This window comes from Pelecanus crispus, chromosome Z, assembly GCF_030463565.1.
Source record: "Pelecanus crispus isolate bPelCri1 chromosome Z, bPelCri1.pri, whole genome shotgun sequence".
In the NCBI taxonomy this organism is placed as follows: domain Eukaryota; kingdom Metazoa; phylum Chordata; class Aves; order Pelecaniformes; family Pelecanidae; genus Pelecanus; species Pelecanus crispus.
In genome coordinates, this window is record NC_134676.1 from 56,052,359 (window position 1) to 56,066,837 (window position 14,479).

Genomic DNA, 14,479 nt, shown 5'->3' on the forward strand with positions numbered 1-14,479 from the left:
TCTCTGCCGACAAGAAATGTAAAGGCTTCCAGGGCAGCCAGAGGCTAGATGACTTTCCCTGCTCCATCTGTACAGCTCTCTGCAGGGTAACATTTGATAAGCATAAAGCTTATCAAACTACACTTAAGTGTAAAAAAATTCAACATGCCATGGACTGGAACTTCTACAGGGTTAGTTTCCTTTGCTGCTCTTGCTGAGACTCAGAAATCTGTGGGATCCCTTAGCCCCTCGGGAAAAACTCAACTCCCTTACCTGATGGGGAACTCTTACACATGGCAGTAAAGTCTCATACTCTAATGGAAGAGAACATCATGCCTTCAGAATGACAGAAGGATGTTCCTTTCAATAGGCATGAAAGCAGACACAAAAAGCCCGAGAAAGATGAGCAGCTGCTTCAGAACTGAGAACAAATTTACCTCTAGTCCCACAGCTCTCTGAATGTCTTCCTTGGGAGATATCAAAGCTCATTCAAACCTTGGACACATAGCCACATGAATCCTCATTTGTTAAATACATCCTTTTTTAAAAGAACAGATATGCCTGAAGAACTTGTGTTTAGGTATCCTGGAAGACCGCATATGGGTCACAACTGCAACTCCCATCTAAACTAATGCTGAGAGCCACTCAAAGACAAGTAGTTTTCAAACTGCTATCAGAAGTTTGTGACTATGCAGAAGAGACATTCTAACCATTAAAAAAAAAATAGGGGAGACCAGCAACCGGTATGCACAAACGTTCTACCATGATGCACCATCCAGAAATCCAAAGGTCTCCATGTCTTCCAAGTCTCCCTCCCTATCTTACAGCAGCACAACCAGCTTCTATACCGGCTGCCATAACCACTGCCATATGTTGTCAGAAAAAAGGGTATTTTGCTGGGCATCTGTTTGTGCACTTCTTAATTGATCATCACTGCAGTTACATGTCAAGCAGCATTTTTCCAAAAGGGTAACTCTAAAGGAAGGGGAACATGCTTTTCTTTGTATCACCTATTTACCCAATTTTTTCAATTGTAGGTTTTGGAGAAAGGGTCTCAAGCATGACCAGCTAAAACTTAAATACACCCTAGTTATGGACAACACAGGCTTTGGTTTAGATCAATATAACCCACACATGAAGATAATGTGAGTTAGAAGAACTGAAGTTCATGTTATAACTTCACATACACTGCACAGAAACTTAGGACACTGTTTCAGTAGGAGACAAACATGCCTCCTCTTCTTCTAACAGTACAGTCTCCCGTCTGGAGAGAGACATCATGGACTTTATGACAGTTAAAGAAATTCTAACAAAAATGCGCAAGGCAAGAAAAGCAAATGGGATTACAATCTGCATAAGATGGAAAATTGCTGTGCTAAATTCACTTAACACGCATGTTAGAAAGAAGGCCCCAAGGCTTACACAAGGGTAGAGAGCCAGCTTGGCAAACATGAAGGCATGCTCTTTGCCACCATATCTAGCAAAAGGATGCAAAGTTTCCCTTTCATGGAGGAGGGCTGTAGTCCATATTGCAAACTGAAATATGCTGGCAAAGAAAGTGATAACACAGCTGACCTGAATGGCTTCTATTTCATTGTGAGACTTCTCTGCAAATTCACTGGTCAGCTGGTAAGCTAGCGGAAGCCCACCAATGAAAGCCAATGAAAGTATGTTAAGCAGTCCCATTAACCGTGTAGCTTTTGTAACATAAAGGAAAAGTGAGTGATGGACAAACCACAGGAGACCAATTGTTACAAATGAGCCAAAGTAGGCAAGGTAGTTTGGCCCATATTCACTTAAAGCTTCAAGAAGGCTGCCATGGAACTTCTCCTCAACTTCTCTGGGATCAGGGACGTTGTCTTCACTGTGGAGAGAAAACTTTACTTTGCATATTACTGTTACAAAAACACACCTGGAGCAACACTGAACTATCTTGCTTTACTCTGAGCACATAGGCAACAACAGGCATCCACTCTGTAGTTCTCTAATTTGTAACTTAAAAACAGCACTTCAAGTAACAGCTCTGGAAATAAATTAGATCTGAAAGGAAATTGCAAAGTAAGTTGGCATTCCTTTAGGTTAATGTAATAAAGTTGCCACAGTGACTAAACAGCTTTTGTTGATAAAAGCCTTTTATCTGAAAACATGACACAGCAAAAAGGAAGCTTTGCTCTTCAAGACTCCCCACCCCAACATACATTAAATAGACTGATGATCACTGCTGCTGAAATGTGGGTGTCAGAAATATCTTTTGTTTGTGTTCTGTATCTTAGCAGAAAATCATACTTAAAGTAACCACTGCAGGTTTTAGCAGTCAAAGACAATGTCTGGTTAATTTTATGTCCTCAAATACTACATACAGACAAAAGTTAATATTATATTTAATAACACAAAGTGTAAGGCCTTACCATATATCCAAAATCAGCAGGGTTGCTACAATAGCATAGACTCCATCACTGAATGCTTCTACCCGTTCCTTACTCAGAGGCTCACTGAGGTAAAAAGTGAAAGTTTCTAAGCTATGGTGCTCCTCCTCTTCATCTCTCTGACCTAGAAACAAATCCAGATGTTTACTAATGAAAGACAAAATCAGGCAGTATAAAACAAGGTAGTTAAACAACCTACTGTGACCTCCCTTTCTCTTTCTCCCCACCTGCCAAAATCTTTCTGTAGAAAGAAGGGTGCCGTTCATCCACACAGGTCAGTCACTCCACTTTTTTCAGCAGCTGGGCCTCTCCCTGAAATTCATGTTGCTTTCAGGACAACAAGTGCTTCAGGGACAAAAAAGCCCTGTCCTTTAAACTGTATGGCAGACCATTTCCACCAAGTGAATAATGACTCAAAGCTGTAATTGAACAAAACATTTGAGCTAAACAAATCAGATGTGTGCCTATTAGGGAAGCCCTAATAGCTGTAGGTCCTCTAAGACAGTGTGAAGAACTTACACTGCATGGGAGAAAAAACTCATTGGAGCACGGGGGCTGCACTGGGACATCAAATGGCCTGCTTTAAAACAAATCCAGTCTTTGGTCAAAAGATGGGGCTCTGGAGCTTTTATAGGAAATGCCAAACACAACCCTAAAGACTGGACTCTGAACTGCCCAGCTGGCCAAGCTGCACCACTTCAGGAGTATAGATTGCACGAAGAAAAAGGTTACAGCTTCCAGAGGAAGTAAGGAGAGGAACTGAATGAAAAGCAGGTGTAATCACAACTCAGTCAATAGAGCAGTAATTTATGTCAGCTATCTGACAGGGTGAGACGTACACAGACACGACCTGACTGCAAACTGCAGTGCCCCCGTCGCAGCAGGCACAGGCAATATTTCTATGTTTATTCTCTGGCTCTTAAGAGACTGGCTTTAGCCATTTCAGAGCATTTCTGCCTCCCTGTCTATTATTTCTGCCACATGGGGGATTCAAAAGTATGTTCCCATTTGCAGCATACACAGATGGACTTGTACAAGGCTGAACAGCAGCAGAAGCACAAAGGTGTTACTCTTCTGACTCGCCTCAGGAGTGCCAATTCCAAAGATATGATCTGTTCAGTGGTTTTGTGGTCAGTTTATATTGCTCTCAAAGAGTGACACTCCACCTTTTGGCTGAATAGGTTGCATGATACCACCTCCTCCTTTATTTTGGCACTGGCAACCTCCTTCTCAGCAGAGTTTAAGAGCAGCTCTGGCTGTTGGTGTGGTTGTGCAATTGTTAATGCTGACACAAGGGGGGCAGAAAGAACATAAGCAAGGAGCGGAGGGAAGGAACCGTGGATTTAGGCTGACTTAAGCCATGTGTGAAGGCACAGCTTTAGACCACAGCAGTCAGATTAATGAGATGGAACACCCTAAACAGTTAATTACCCTGAAAAAGTTTGATTTATAGGTGCTCTGCTTGCCAGTTTGAAAATGTAGGACCATACAGTCTTGCTGGGAAGAAAGTGACAAAGGCACAGAGCTTGCTTCCTATATTCTTCAATCCCCATGCTCCCTTTTTAGGAGGGAAAAGGGATAGATGGCCTGCAGCCATCATTCATGTACTTGTGTGTGCATGTGCATGCACGTACATACTCAGGACAAACCAGAGAGGTGTGGCACTCAGAAATGACCTTTGAATGTGTTATGCCTTAAACAAATCTAGTCACAAATTAAGGGAAACCAGGGAGTGAGGGAGAAACTGTTTGGAAGCACAGCAATAAACCCCAAAATCACTATGTTCCAAGACTGAAAATGGAAGTAGAACTAAAATTACTTCATTCTAGGCTGTTTGGATAACATGTTGACAACCTAATAACATATCTGAACACACTCCTATGAATATTGTTACTCACCAACAATCTTGGTTTTACACCATGTAATGAATCGAGAGAGATGCGGAAAAACGATTACGAGACCAAGAAGTACATAAGACTACGGAGAGGAAAATGAACACAGTTTAAATTTAGTTATCAAAATACAAATTACCTTCAAGTTTAATATGAAACTATTACTCTCAATATTTAGGTATAATTGAGAAAAACAAATCTCGACTTTATGACATGGAAAAGGCTCACCTGAAATCCGCATGCACCTCCTGAATATTGCGTGTGCAACCTAATACTGCTTTTTGATAGCTAATTTAGTAGTAATAGTGAAGCAAGCTAAAACAAGAACGGAAATAATTCTGCTAACAAAAATGCAGTAATAACTTCTTTGGAAGTTGGAGAACTATCCCATGTGATCCTTATGGGTCCCTTCTAACTTGAGTATATTCTATGATTCTATGATTCTACTACTTGTGTCCCGAAGACATCTCAGTGGGTCATAAGTGGTTCACAGGCTTTGCACAGATCTAAGCACAAGAGCAACTTGGAGACTAATTTCACTGTTATTAATATTAAAAGAAAATACACTAGTGAACAAGGCAAGGGAGAAGAGGGAAGTAAGGGTGTAAGAGGAAAACATATTTTCAGTTAAAATTAGGCCTTTCCATGTCTAGACTCATAACTGTCCCTTTTATCAACAGCAGCCTGATTCCTCCCAAATTTGGGGCTTCTTTAAACACTGCTAATTCCTATGGAATCTTTCTCAAAGTTCAGTTAAATCCACCTTTTCCTAAAGAACAAGATGGGGGAAAGGAAGGTCAGGATACATCCAAAAACTAGATTTCAGTTCCAAGCGGGGTTTCTGAGAAAGATAAAAGCTATTAATAAGTAGGAGCAACTCACTGCCATTTAATAAAGATGGCAGAGAAAAAGGCTGTGTAAGAGCAGGCCTTAGCCAAAAACATTTGTTTTGAGATGTAGGCTGGCTAACTGGTCTGCTTATTCTATTTGCTCTTACACCCTGAGTTAGTGCAGCAATTATATTCACTTGTCTTCAGTTTGTGCAATGTGATGTTTATTTCATGTAACCTGCTACATTACCTCACCTACTTATGATGAGCAAGATGCTAAGTTACAGTTTAGAAGACCTGCTTCTAATTAAGAGAAGCATTAAAAAAAAATCAGGCAGAGCAAGTAAAGCAAATACTGTAGCAGAATATTCTTTCAAAACTATCCAAACTCACGGATCAAATTACGGACTGATATCTGTGAACTGAACACCTTCAGTGCAAAACAGCAGCCATGATTACAACACCACAAAACTGGCGACTGAGAAAGTCTGCATATTTAACATGGACATCATTATTTTAATAAACAGTACTAAATACAACTAATATAAACTGCTGCATCAAAGTTTTCGGTTAGCTGGGAGAACTTACCAAAGGGATAAAGAAAAAAGAAAAGATGGCTGCTAAAAAGCATAAAACTGGTCCTCTTAGGATAATCTTTAAGATATGACGTTTATAGAAATTCTGATTTTCAGACACCTGTATCTGCTGATTCAGTAAGTGTGGGTGATAGAATCCATATGCTACTATCACAGCCTGCAAGAAGAAGAGCATTACTGAAGTTATTACATACAAGTATATGCAGCATTTCAAATATAAAACTGTAAAACTATAAATCAACAAATTCCAAAACACTTCCAACCTTATTCTTCACTCCCACATGGAGGGCTGGTCTTAGAAACTCTGAGATTTCACAATACGCTGCATGTCAAGATTTTAGCCTCCTCTGCAGAACTTGTCATGGCCATGGATCTTATATGAAGAGGAATGAAGACCTCCACAATAAGGAACAGAAAGTGACAAGGCACTGCACCAGGAGAAAACCAGTGCCATTGGACTGAGGCTGAAAGCCCATGTTCGCTCAGCCATCACTGCACTACTCAGTAAGAACCTCAGCAGAAAAAGTCAGTCAATTGCTATTTCCCCAAGGCATTTTTGAAGAGTGGGAAAGGAATTACTATTCTGTGGACTTTGAGATCAGCTGATTTACTTGCCTAAATCAGCTTCATGGGACAGTGGCATGCAAACTTTCATCTTATATACATATACTGCATTATCACAACAGGAACAACTTTGAAAAACACGCTATACAAACAAAAAGACATTTAGCAATTTATACGCATAGCTAAGAAATGTAATTTTAGTGTTACCCAAGAAAATCTATTTAGAAGTGAAAATGTAAATGGATAGCTCCAATACCTGTATAAGGCCAATGACAACAGCACAGACACTGAACAGGAAAATGCCAAAAGGTACCTCTGGAAAGGAGGCCATTAAGGAAAACTAGAAAAAAATGCAAGTAAATCAAATATTTAATTAAGAAGCAATGTAGGAATAACAGTAGAGAACTGGAAGCACTCTTCATTCCATACCGAAACTCAAAAACCTAAATAATACTTTGCATTTCAACGTAATTCCACTGAATGTAATTTCTAGCCACAAATACATGCAGGCATCCCAACCAAAGGCATCTGGAGAGATGGCTTTGCTCTCATGTTGATACTGCAAAACCTTAACCTCTCTGACACTATGTCTCCATAATAACTATAGATTGGCTTGTAGTTGAGCATAAAGTTTAACAGCGTTTTCAGTGGACAAGATGGTCATAGCTATGAAAGTTCTTGATATTAGGATACCTTTTTGAATCTTTTAATTTCTCTACCTCCATGGCTCCCTGCTGTATTAATTTCTGCAGCTTCATTGCGGGGGGTGGGGAAAGCAGGGAGTAGTATTAGGGTAACATTGACAACTTTCCAAAAATTATTTCAGCTTCAAGGCAAAGTAAAAAGTATGTGCTGATATATTGTTTTACTGACCACAGCCTTATTCTTTGCAGACTAATATGGAACACAGATACATTCACAGAGAAACAGGTGCCTGTCATACAAATCTGTTCTACACATACAATAGAAGTCAAGATGCATTTTAAGCAACTGTTGTGTTCTGCTAATATGGTGTTCAGTTGCAAATATTCTGGCTAGGTCTAAAGGTTATCTGTCCAGAAATTATGCAGAACATCAAATTTGCAGATTTGAAAAATGAATGACTGGCTGCCAGAACCAACCTGGCTGAGTAAGTCAAAAATGATAGCAAAAAGTCTGTCTAGATTATAAAAGGAAAATGTTCTGTCATCTAAAGAGGAGTTAGAAACACAGCTTTAGTTCCCTTACAAAATGCAAAATTTTCATCAGGCAACTTTGACATTTTTCAATACAGCTGCTTTTTTAAAAAGAAATCATGGGAAACTGACTTTCCATTATTATAATTTTGCTTCAAGAATACTCATTTTCTGCCAGGTCTATAACATGCAGTAATTGAAGGTTATAAAATGTCCTTACGAATTTTAAAAAAGGCTTAACTATTACAATGGATTCAGGGTTTATACTATAATAACACTTTCCTGGGTTTCTGAATACTTTCGTAAAGTATTTCTAATAAATAAAGCAAAAAACCCTGTAATTTAAATAGATATGAAATTTTAGAAGTACTTACTGTGTATGGCAAGAAAGTTATGATCATCATACAAGCCTAAAAAAGAAAAAAAAGCTTACTGAAACACTAGGTAAAATACAAAGCAAGCAATTCCCTCATTAAAGATGTGTCCAGAGAATGAAATGCAAACAGATCAAATACTCATGCTGTGTCACAAAAAACCCCACATTTCTGAAGTTGCTGAGCTTTGATTATAACAAATGGCTAGTTCTGTACACATCTTCCATGTTTGCTATCCAAACTGTACCAGCTTATTTTAGAAAACACTACAGTTTTATTACCAATACCACAGTAAAAGTTTTGCTATGGTTCTTAACAGATTCTTTCTAAAGTAGCAATGGCAAAAGTACCACACTTCCTAAACAGGTGTTTCTGATTTGTCAAAACCATTAATCTCTGATCACAAATATTTCATATATAAAAAAGCCAAATTAAAAAAAACACCTCAAGCACAAAGAAATGCATTGATTTGAATAAGAATTTGATAAGCATTTGATAAGAATTACACACCTTAAGCTAGTCCTCTAACATAATTTCCTGTAGTGTTATCTCACTTTTACTAAGAAAAGTAAACTAACTGTGTGGTTGCACACTGTCAGAGAACAGAATTTTAAAAGGTCTAGCTGAAAGTGAGAACATGTTCACCATTGCAGCATCTCATTACAACCATTAGTAACCAAGATATTACAGAGTGGATCGTTAAAAAACATACTCAAATAAACGAAGAATTTTTAAGACATAAGATTTAGGCAAGTGTAAAGCTCAAAACACTGATTCAGAGATTGGTCTCTCGGGCAGATTTTGAAAGAGCATATAATCCTCTGTTTCAAGGAAGCTTCAGAATGAATTTCTGAACAACTTAAAACAGAGAAATGACTGAAAACTTAACTGTAATTCAAACCTACCACTAAGATGTTTTTTGCCACAAAAGACATAGGATTTCATTTTCTTAGGCCTGGAGGACAGATACTTCAGCTGGACACAGACAAACAGAGTCAAAAGCTTTTGCCATAGGTGCCTCTTCAGTTCCCTCAGATGAACTTTAGACTGACCTGTTGCAGGGCTTCTTTTGGCTTACAGTAAAACATGTGCAAATTAAAAGCAAGTTAGTTATCAATCAGCCACTTTGGCAAGGAGGAATTCAAGCTCTTTGTATCCTCCTGACTTGGAAATTTGGCAGTTATCCTATTTGAAATAGAAACTTCGGGATATGTAGATACGGACTTAAGAAAAAGTGACCTGTACTTGCTAGTGAAACATCCAGCATGTCCAATAAGACTCACCAGATTTAGAAGAGCGAGGACGTCATCTATAAGCTCTATCACCTGAAACAACCTGGCAAGGCAAGGCAAGATACCATGAACAAGCCAGCTCCCAAAATATGTTTTACAAAATTGTATACAAATTGTACACTTATGATATTATAGGGGAACTCAACTTCCTTTTCTCCAGAATTTATACAAGTAGTCCAGGTGCTACCAAAACTCATTAGCTCAAACACAGAAGTAATCTGTTAGAAAAATCTGAAAAGCAAGATATGAACAGTCCAATTCAATCATGAAGCAGTTATTAAGAACCTCATTTCTATCTGAAGGACAAGCGGCATATGATGTAGCAAACTGTCTTTTTTTCCCCCTGCTCTATCGTTCCTCTACACCTGAAATTATATATTTACTTTGAAGTAAATTTCACCGTTCTTAAGAGCCAATTCTTCTGTGAAGAAGTGATCCAGATGTCAGTTCTGACCCATTGAGTCACATACCAAAAACCTAACAAGGCAGTGAGCTACAAATGGGTATCATTCCTTGGAAAATGGAAGATATGGGGGTGATTCAGGAGCAGGAGTCGATGACGATTCTCTGGAGGACTTGCCACTTCACTACAGGATGAAATGCAGCCAAGTCACAGGGCAGGCCGCTCGTCTGCTTTCTCCCACAGCAGTTTTGTTCCGGAACAGCTCTATCTTTTGCCACCTGGGACAGGATAGCCAGCAAACTGCTAGTGAGCTGCACAAGGCTTGGGAGCCACAGGACAACTATCGTTAGCTGTCAATTAATCACCTATTTACTTAAACACGGGCAAGGCCCAGAACTAAGTGGAGACTGACAGCCTGTGCTCACTGCTCAAACAAATGCTTCTGAAGCATGAACAAAGGCAGACTTTCACCAGCAGACACTGTTCACTGCTCACAGAAGAACATGAACAGTCCATTTGATACCCTGATGCCAAAATAAAAATATAGGCACCAGACTGACTTTCAGCTTGTCAGACAAAGCAATGCCATGTAGGGATCTGAGCCCTGCAGTAGCACTGCACAGATCTTCCAGAGCAGATCCAGATGTTCAGAATCCATCCAGAGCCTCAGATTTTAATTTGTCTCACATGCCATTGTGAAAAGCCATTATTCTGATTTTCTCTGAGTTTTACTTGGGAGAACAGAGGCAAGTTCAGGCTATTAGGGCCAGAGTATTTTCAGAATTTTAAGGCTTAAAATTATTTCTCCTTGTTAATGACATTCCTTATCCACAGAAGTGTCACTTAGAATCAATAGAACCAATCACACTCCACAAAAACCTAAACTATTGAAAGACTATGCCTCAGCATTTACTTATGCAAGCAAAGAAAAGCAATGTGATAAAAGCACTGATGTGAGGTATCAGCATCGAGTATTGAATTACAGGTTGCAGACCTCTATTAGAATGCAGTCAATCCACTTACTTAAGGAAAGAATATAGTAACATTTGTAAATTTCAAAATTCAAACAAAAACCGCGCTGATTCCAGTATGATGCCTGCATGTCAATTTCCTTTTAACTACCAAGACACGGGCAGGTGGCAGTGTCCGCAGCTCTATAAAATGCAGCATCTGCAACATTACAATTGATTTTGTGAGAAGCGCTGCTGAGGACTGAGAGAGAGACAAGTTTTAAGCCAGCTGTACTATATCAGTTCCCCTATTTGTGTAGCACACAAGTTACAAAGTCATACTTCTTCAGCATAATTAGAAGTTTAATTCCATCTAGAATATGAAGTAAAATGAAGAGTTACTCTAATTTAAAAGATATATAATGCTTGTTTTTCTGTGTTTCACTGTGTCAGTGGCATAAGAGTACCATTATTCACTGCTTAGGATAGCATTTCTTTACAACAAATTTTTTATATTACCCAACAAAAGACAATTCAGAAATATATCAGCAAGACAGAAATGTATCAGACACATGGTTACCTCCTGTCCTTTTAAACAATAGCGTTTCTTTAACTTTGGAGTTAAACACTGTGTTCCTACCTTACATGAGCTGCCCATGCCACTGTGACTATTAAGAAGGTCATCAAGTAGACTGCAATTTTTGCTAGAAGTAGTTGCTGAACACTTTCACCTAGTTTCTGAAACAGAAAGTGATACCCAGAGACAAAGTGAAGAGAACATTAAATATTTCACAATAAATTGTGAAATTATTAGCAGTATCTGCAAAAGAGGAAGGACATGCAGTCATGTAACAGATTTTTTGAAAATGCCTGTCAAGAATGAAGTTCTCTTCCAACAATCTTTTTACTACCATGCAAAGGAACTGGTTTATTAGACACTTGTAAGTATGCTCAAATGTGTAGTTAGTGGCATGTGGTCTACAAACGCATCTCTTCAACCTGTAAAAGGGCTTCCCAATGCTCTGTTCACCTTGTGATTCATTTATGCACTCTCTCGTCACTGTTACCATGATAATGCATCTCAGAGAAGGGCTGGCCACAAAATGCCTCCTTTATTTTCTTAGCGCTGACTTCTGGAGTAGAAGCATCACACAGGTTTTCATGTGATGATTGTTAACAGTGAGGAAGGGCAGGGCTTAACTACAGCAAATTTTGCATGTATCGCCACAATGGCTTAATAGACTAATGCAGCGTATTTGCCATGTTATGGATCATACTTCAGTTTCCTAAACTAAATGAGACAAAATACTTGCATCTAGGTCTGTTTTTAAGAGCAGAAAAATAAATCATGATAAAAAAACCTGTAAACTTTCTCAAATGATTAATTTATGTTTCCTAACATTCCTGTTTTTCACAATTAGTTTATTTTCTGTAGTCTTATTCCTCCACCTTTGCTTATTTTGATTACCTTTATTATTAACTGGATTTTAAAACCAGCACTGAGCTTGCACTACATAAGTAGCTTCTCTAAGTGATGGTGTATTACCAAAAACCGTAGATGCTTTCTGAAAGATGTTTTGGTCAGATGGGCAATTCATTTTTTGTACAAAAGTAACTGGATAAAAATCTATGGCCTACAATATACAGCTCATTCAGGCTTTATATCACAACTTCTGCAGGTTACACAGATCTTCAGTATTTAAGTTTTTCACCCCAAGTTCAACAGCTCCTCCTCCGAGGGGAAATTTCTGTTGGCTTTAATGTTACTTAATGGTCTGAGCTTTTTGAAAGTCTGGAAGTTGAAATGAAGCGGGGATGCTGAATGGGGATGTTACATGTACCTGCAAGGACACGAGAAACAACAGAACAAAAGGCACATGATACCTGATCAGGATGTATTTTTGTGTGCGCCACAGGCAGAATCTGAAATAACAAAACCTTATTAGTACGTGACACTCTTTTCCTTATCGAGAGCTTTATTAAAATCTAAAAAACTTCGTATGGCGAGCTTTATTTAAAAAACTTCGCACGGCCGCAGATATTCCTGGATCACGGAGCTACTGACAGCCTGCAGTTCTGGAAGAGAGAATCACTTTTCGGCCGCACAGGGACAACGCTGCTCCCATCCCCCCCGCCACCGTGCACTGCTGCCCGGGGACGGCCGGCCGCGCTCGCCGGCACTCGGCTGCCAGGCGGGGGGCCCGGCGCCGACCTTCCAGGACGGGGCAGCGGGGAACAGGCGAACGCGGCCCCTCCAATGCGCCAGGCGGGCAGCGCACCGGCTGCTGCCCCTCAGGCCGCCCGACGGCGGGCCCCGGGCCTGGCCGCCCCGCCGGGCCTCCCCGCCGCGCCAGCCCGCCCCCAGCCGCGCCACCCCGCCGCCGCCGGCCCGGGAACCGCGGCGGAGCCGGGTCGGGCAGGCCCCACGCCCGGCCCGGGCCGGGCCGGGCCGGGCCGGGCGCTCACCATCACCGTGGCGATGATGGAGAGCAGCGCGTCGCTGTAGGCCAGCAGTCGGTGCGACGTCTGCGTGCTGCTCCCCAGCTCCAGCTCCAGGCCCCGGCCGCGCACCGGCACCGGCTCGGGTTCCGCCGCCCCGCCGCCGGGGCCCGGCCCGGCCGCGGCCCGCGGAGCCGACATGGCCCCGCTGCGCTCCGCCCGCGGCGCCGGCGGCGGGGCAGGACGCTGAGCGGAGCGGGGCGGGGCGGGGCGGGGCGAGGTGGGGCTCCCCCTCCGGCGGCCCTCGGTGGGGGGGGAGCCGCCGCCGCCACCGCCGCCGCCGTCGCCGCCTGAGGGGCGTCCGCCGAGTCTGCCGTGCCGGGGGGCGGAGGAGCGCTGCCGCGGTAACTCGTGCTGCGGCTGGAAATAACTAAACACGTACGAGCGAAGGGTGGCTTTCCCTACATCTGGGAATGTCTGTGTTGGCGTCTGGGAATATCAAAGTTGATGGCTGGTGCAGGTGGCATGGGTGGGCGCGCTGCGGGGGAGCTGCAGCATTCAAACCGTGTTATTCGTGCCACCAAAGCTCCTTGCAGCTGATGTATATACACCAAAGATTACCCTTACTAGAGGCTGCAGTGTCAGGAGATTCTCAGCTTTGTTTAGAGATCGTATTTTAAAATCCGTATCTGAATTCCAAAGTAACTTATTTTCCCCCGTGGTTTTGTTTTGTCTTGTTTTTTTACAAGCCTAACCAACCTTGTCCCGACGCTTCAAACCACTTGGCATTTGTTTTATGTGCCACCTTCTGTCCTCTGTAGCTGTGAACTGGAGGCTTTTGGTTGATGTTCAGGTTTTTATTTTGTCGGCATGTTAAGTTCGTACCATAGTGATAGTCTATTTGGAATACATAGGGCTTACAGTTTCCAGTCAAGTTGGGTTCTAACTGAAGTGCTTCAAACACTGTTGTGAAGTGGTTTTATTGCAGAGAAATACTTGGATTTTTAAAGTCTTTTGCTGTAACTGAAAGAGAATTGGGCTCTTCAAAGGAAACATACATGAATTTGTGATAGGTTTTTCTCTGGCAGTGTCTTTGTCATCATAAACTTTGTATTTTCAGTTTCTAGAAAGGCTATTCACTAAATAATGGATTTCATAAGAGAAATCCAAAGAAGCCAAGAATTCAAATTTCATGTGAAGAACTCAAATTGCAGAGAGCAAAACCACGCTCTGATGAGGTGAAGATGTTCTAGATTTGGACAAATTCCAATCTGAAAATATGTTGAGAATGCAGTTTAATTCATAAACAGTTGGCTCAGCTTACTGATGGAAGTTGGATATCCAAGATGCCCTAGACTGAAAAACATCACGATGTGACATTCTTGTAGTATGGGATGCTGCCTCCAATTAACGGCAACTGATTTTCCTCAGTTCCTGTACCAACTGAACCTACGAGTACAGAGCCAAGACCAGAAATACACAGCTGAGTATGTACTACAAATTTGAGTGAATTTAGAACAGACTTTTGGGAAGGAAGAGTCCAGCAGATACGCTAGAAC

General features: G+C 41.3%; 1 protein-coding gene across 1 annotated transcript; it reads right to left on the reverse strand.

Annotated features, from left to right (window-relative positions):
- Window positions 1-839: 839 nt before the first annotated feature.
- Window positions 840-11,212, reverse strand: TMEM175 (transmembrane protein 175). The gene is made up of 8 exons (XM_009491985.2): window positions 11,122-11,212; window positions 9,120-9,171; window positions 7,837-7,872; window positions 6,544-6,627; window positions 5,716-5,880; window positions 4,304-4,382; window positions 2,388-2,529; window positions 840-1,843 (listed from the first exon to the last, which is right to left on the reverse strand). The coding sequence occupies exons 1-8, from the start codon at window positions 11,163-11,165 to the stop codon at window positions 1,180-1,182; spliced, it is 1,266 nt and encodes a 421-aa protein (XP_009490260.1). The 5' UTR covers window positions 11,166-11,212; the 3' UTR covers window positions 840-1,179.
- Window positions 11,213-14,479: the final 3,267 nt, after the last annotated feature.

Excerpts from the sequence above, each read along its gene's own strand:
- TMEM175 (XM_009491985.2), bottom strand. The coding sequence starts at position 11,165 with ATGACCTTCTTAATAGTCACAGTGGCATGGGCAGCTCATGTAAG. Across the intron at positions 7,873-9,119 it reads TCCTCGCTCTTCTAAATCTG|GCTTGTATGATGATCATAAC; the intron begins GTGAGTCTTATT and ends TTTCTTTTTTAG. Across the intron at positions 6,628-7,836 it reads TAACTTTCTTGCCATACACA|TTTTCCTTAATGGCCTCCTT; the intron begins GTAAGTACTTCT and ends ATTTTTTTCTAG.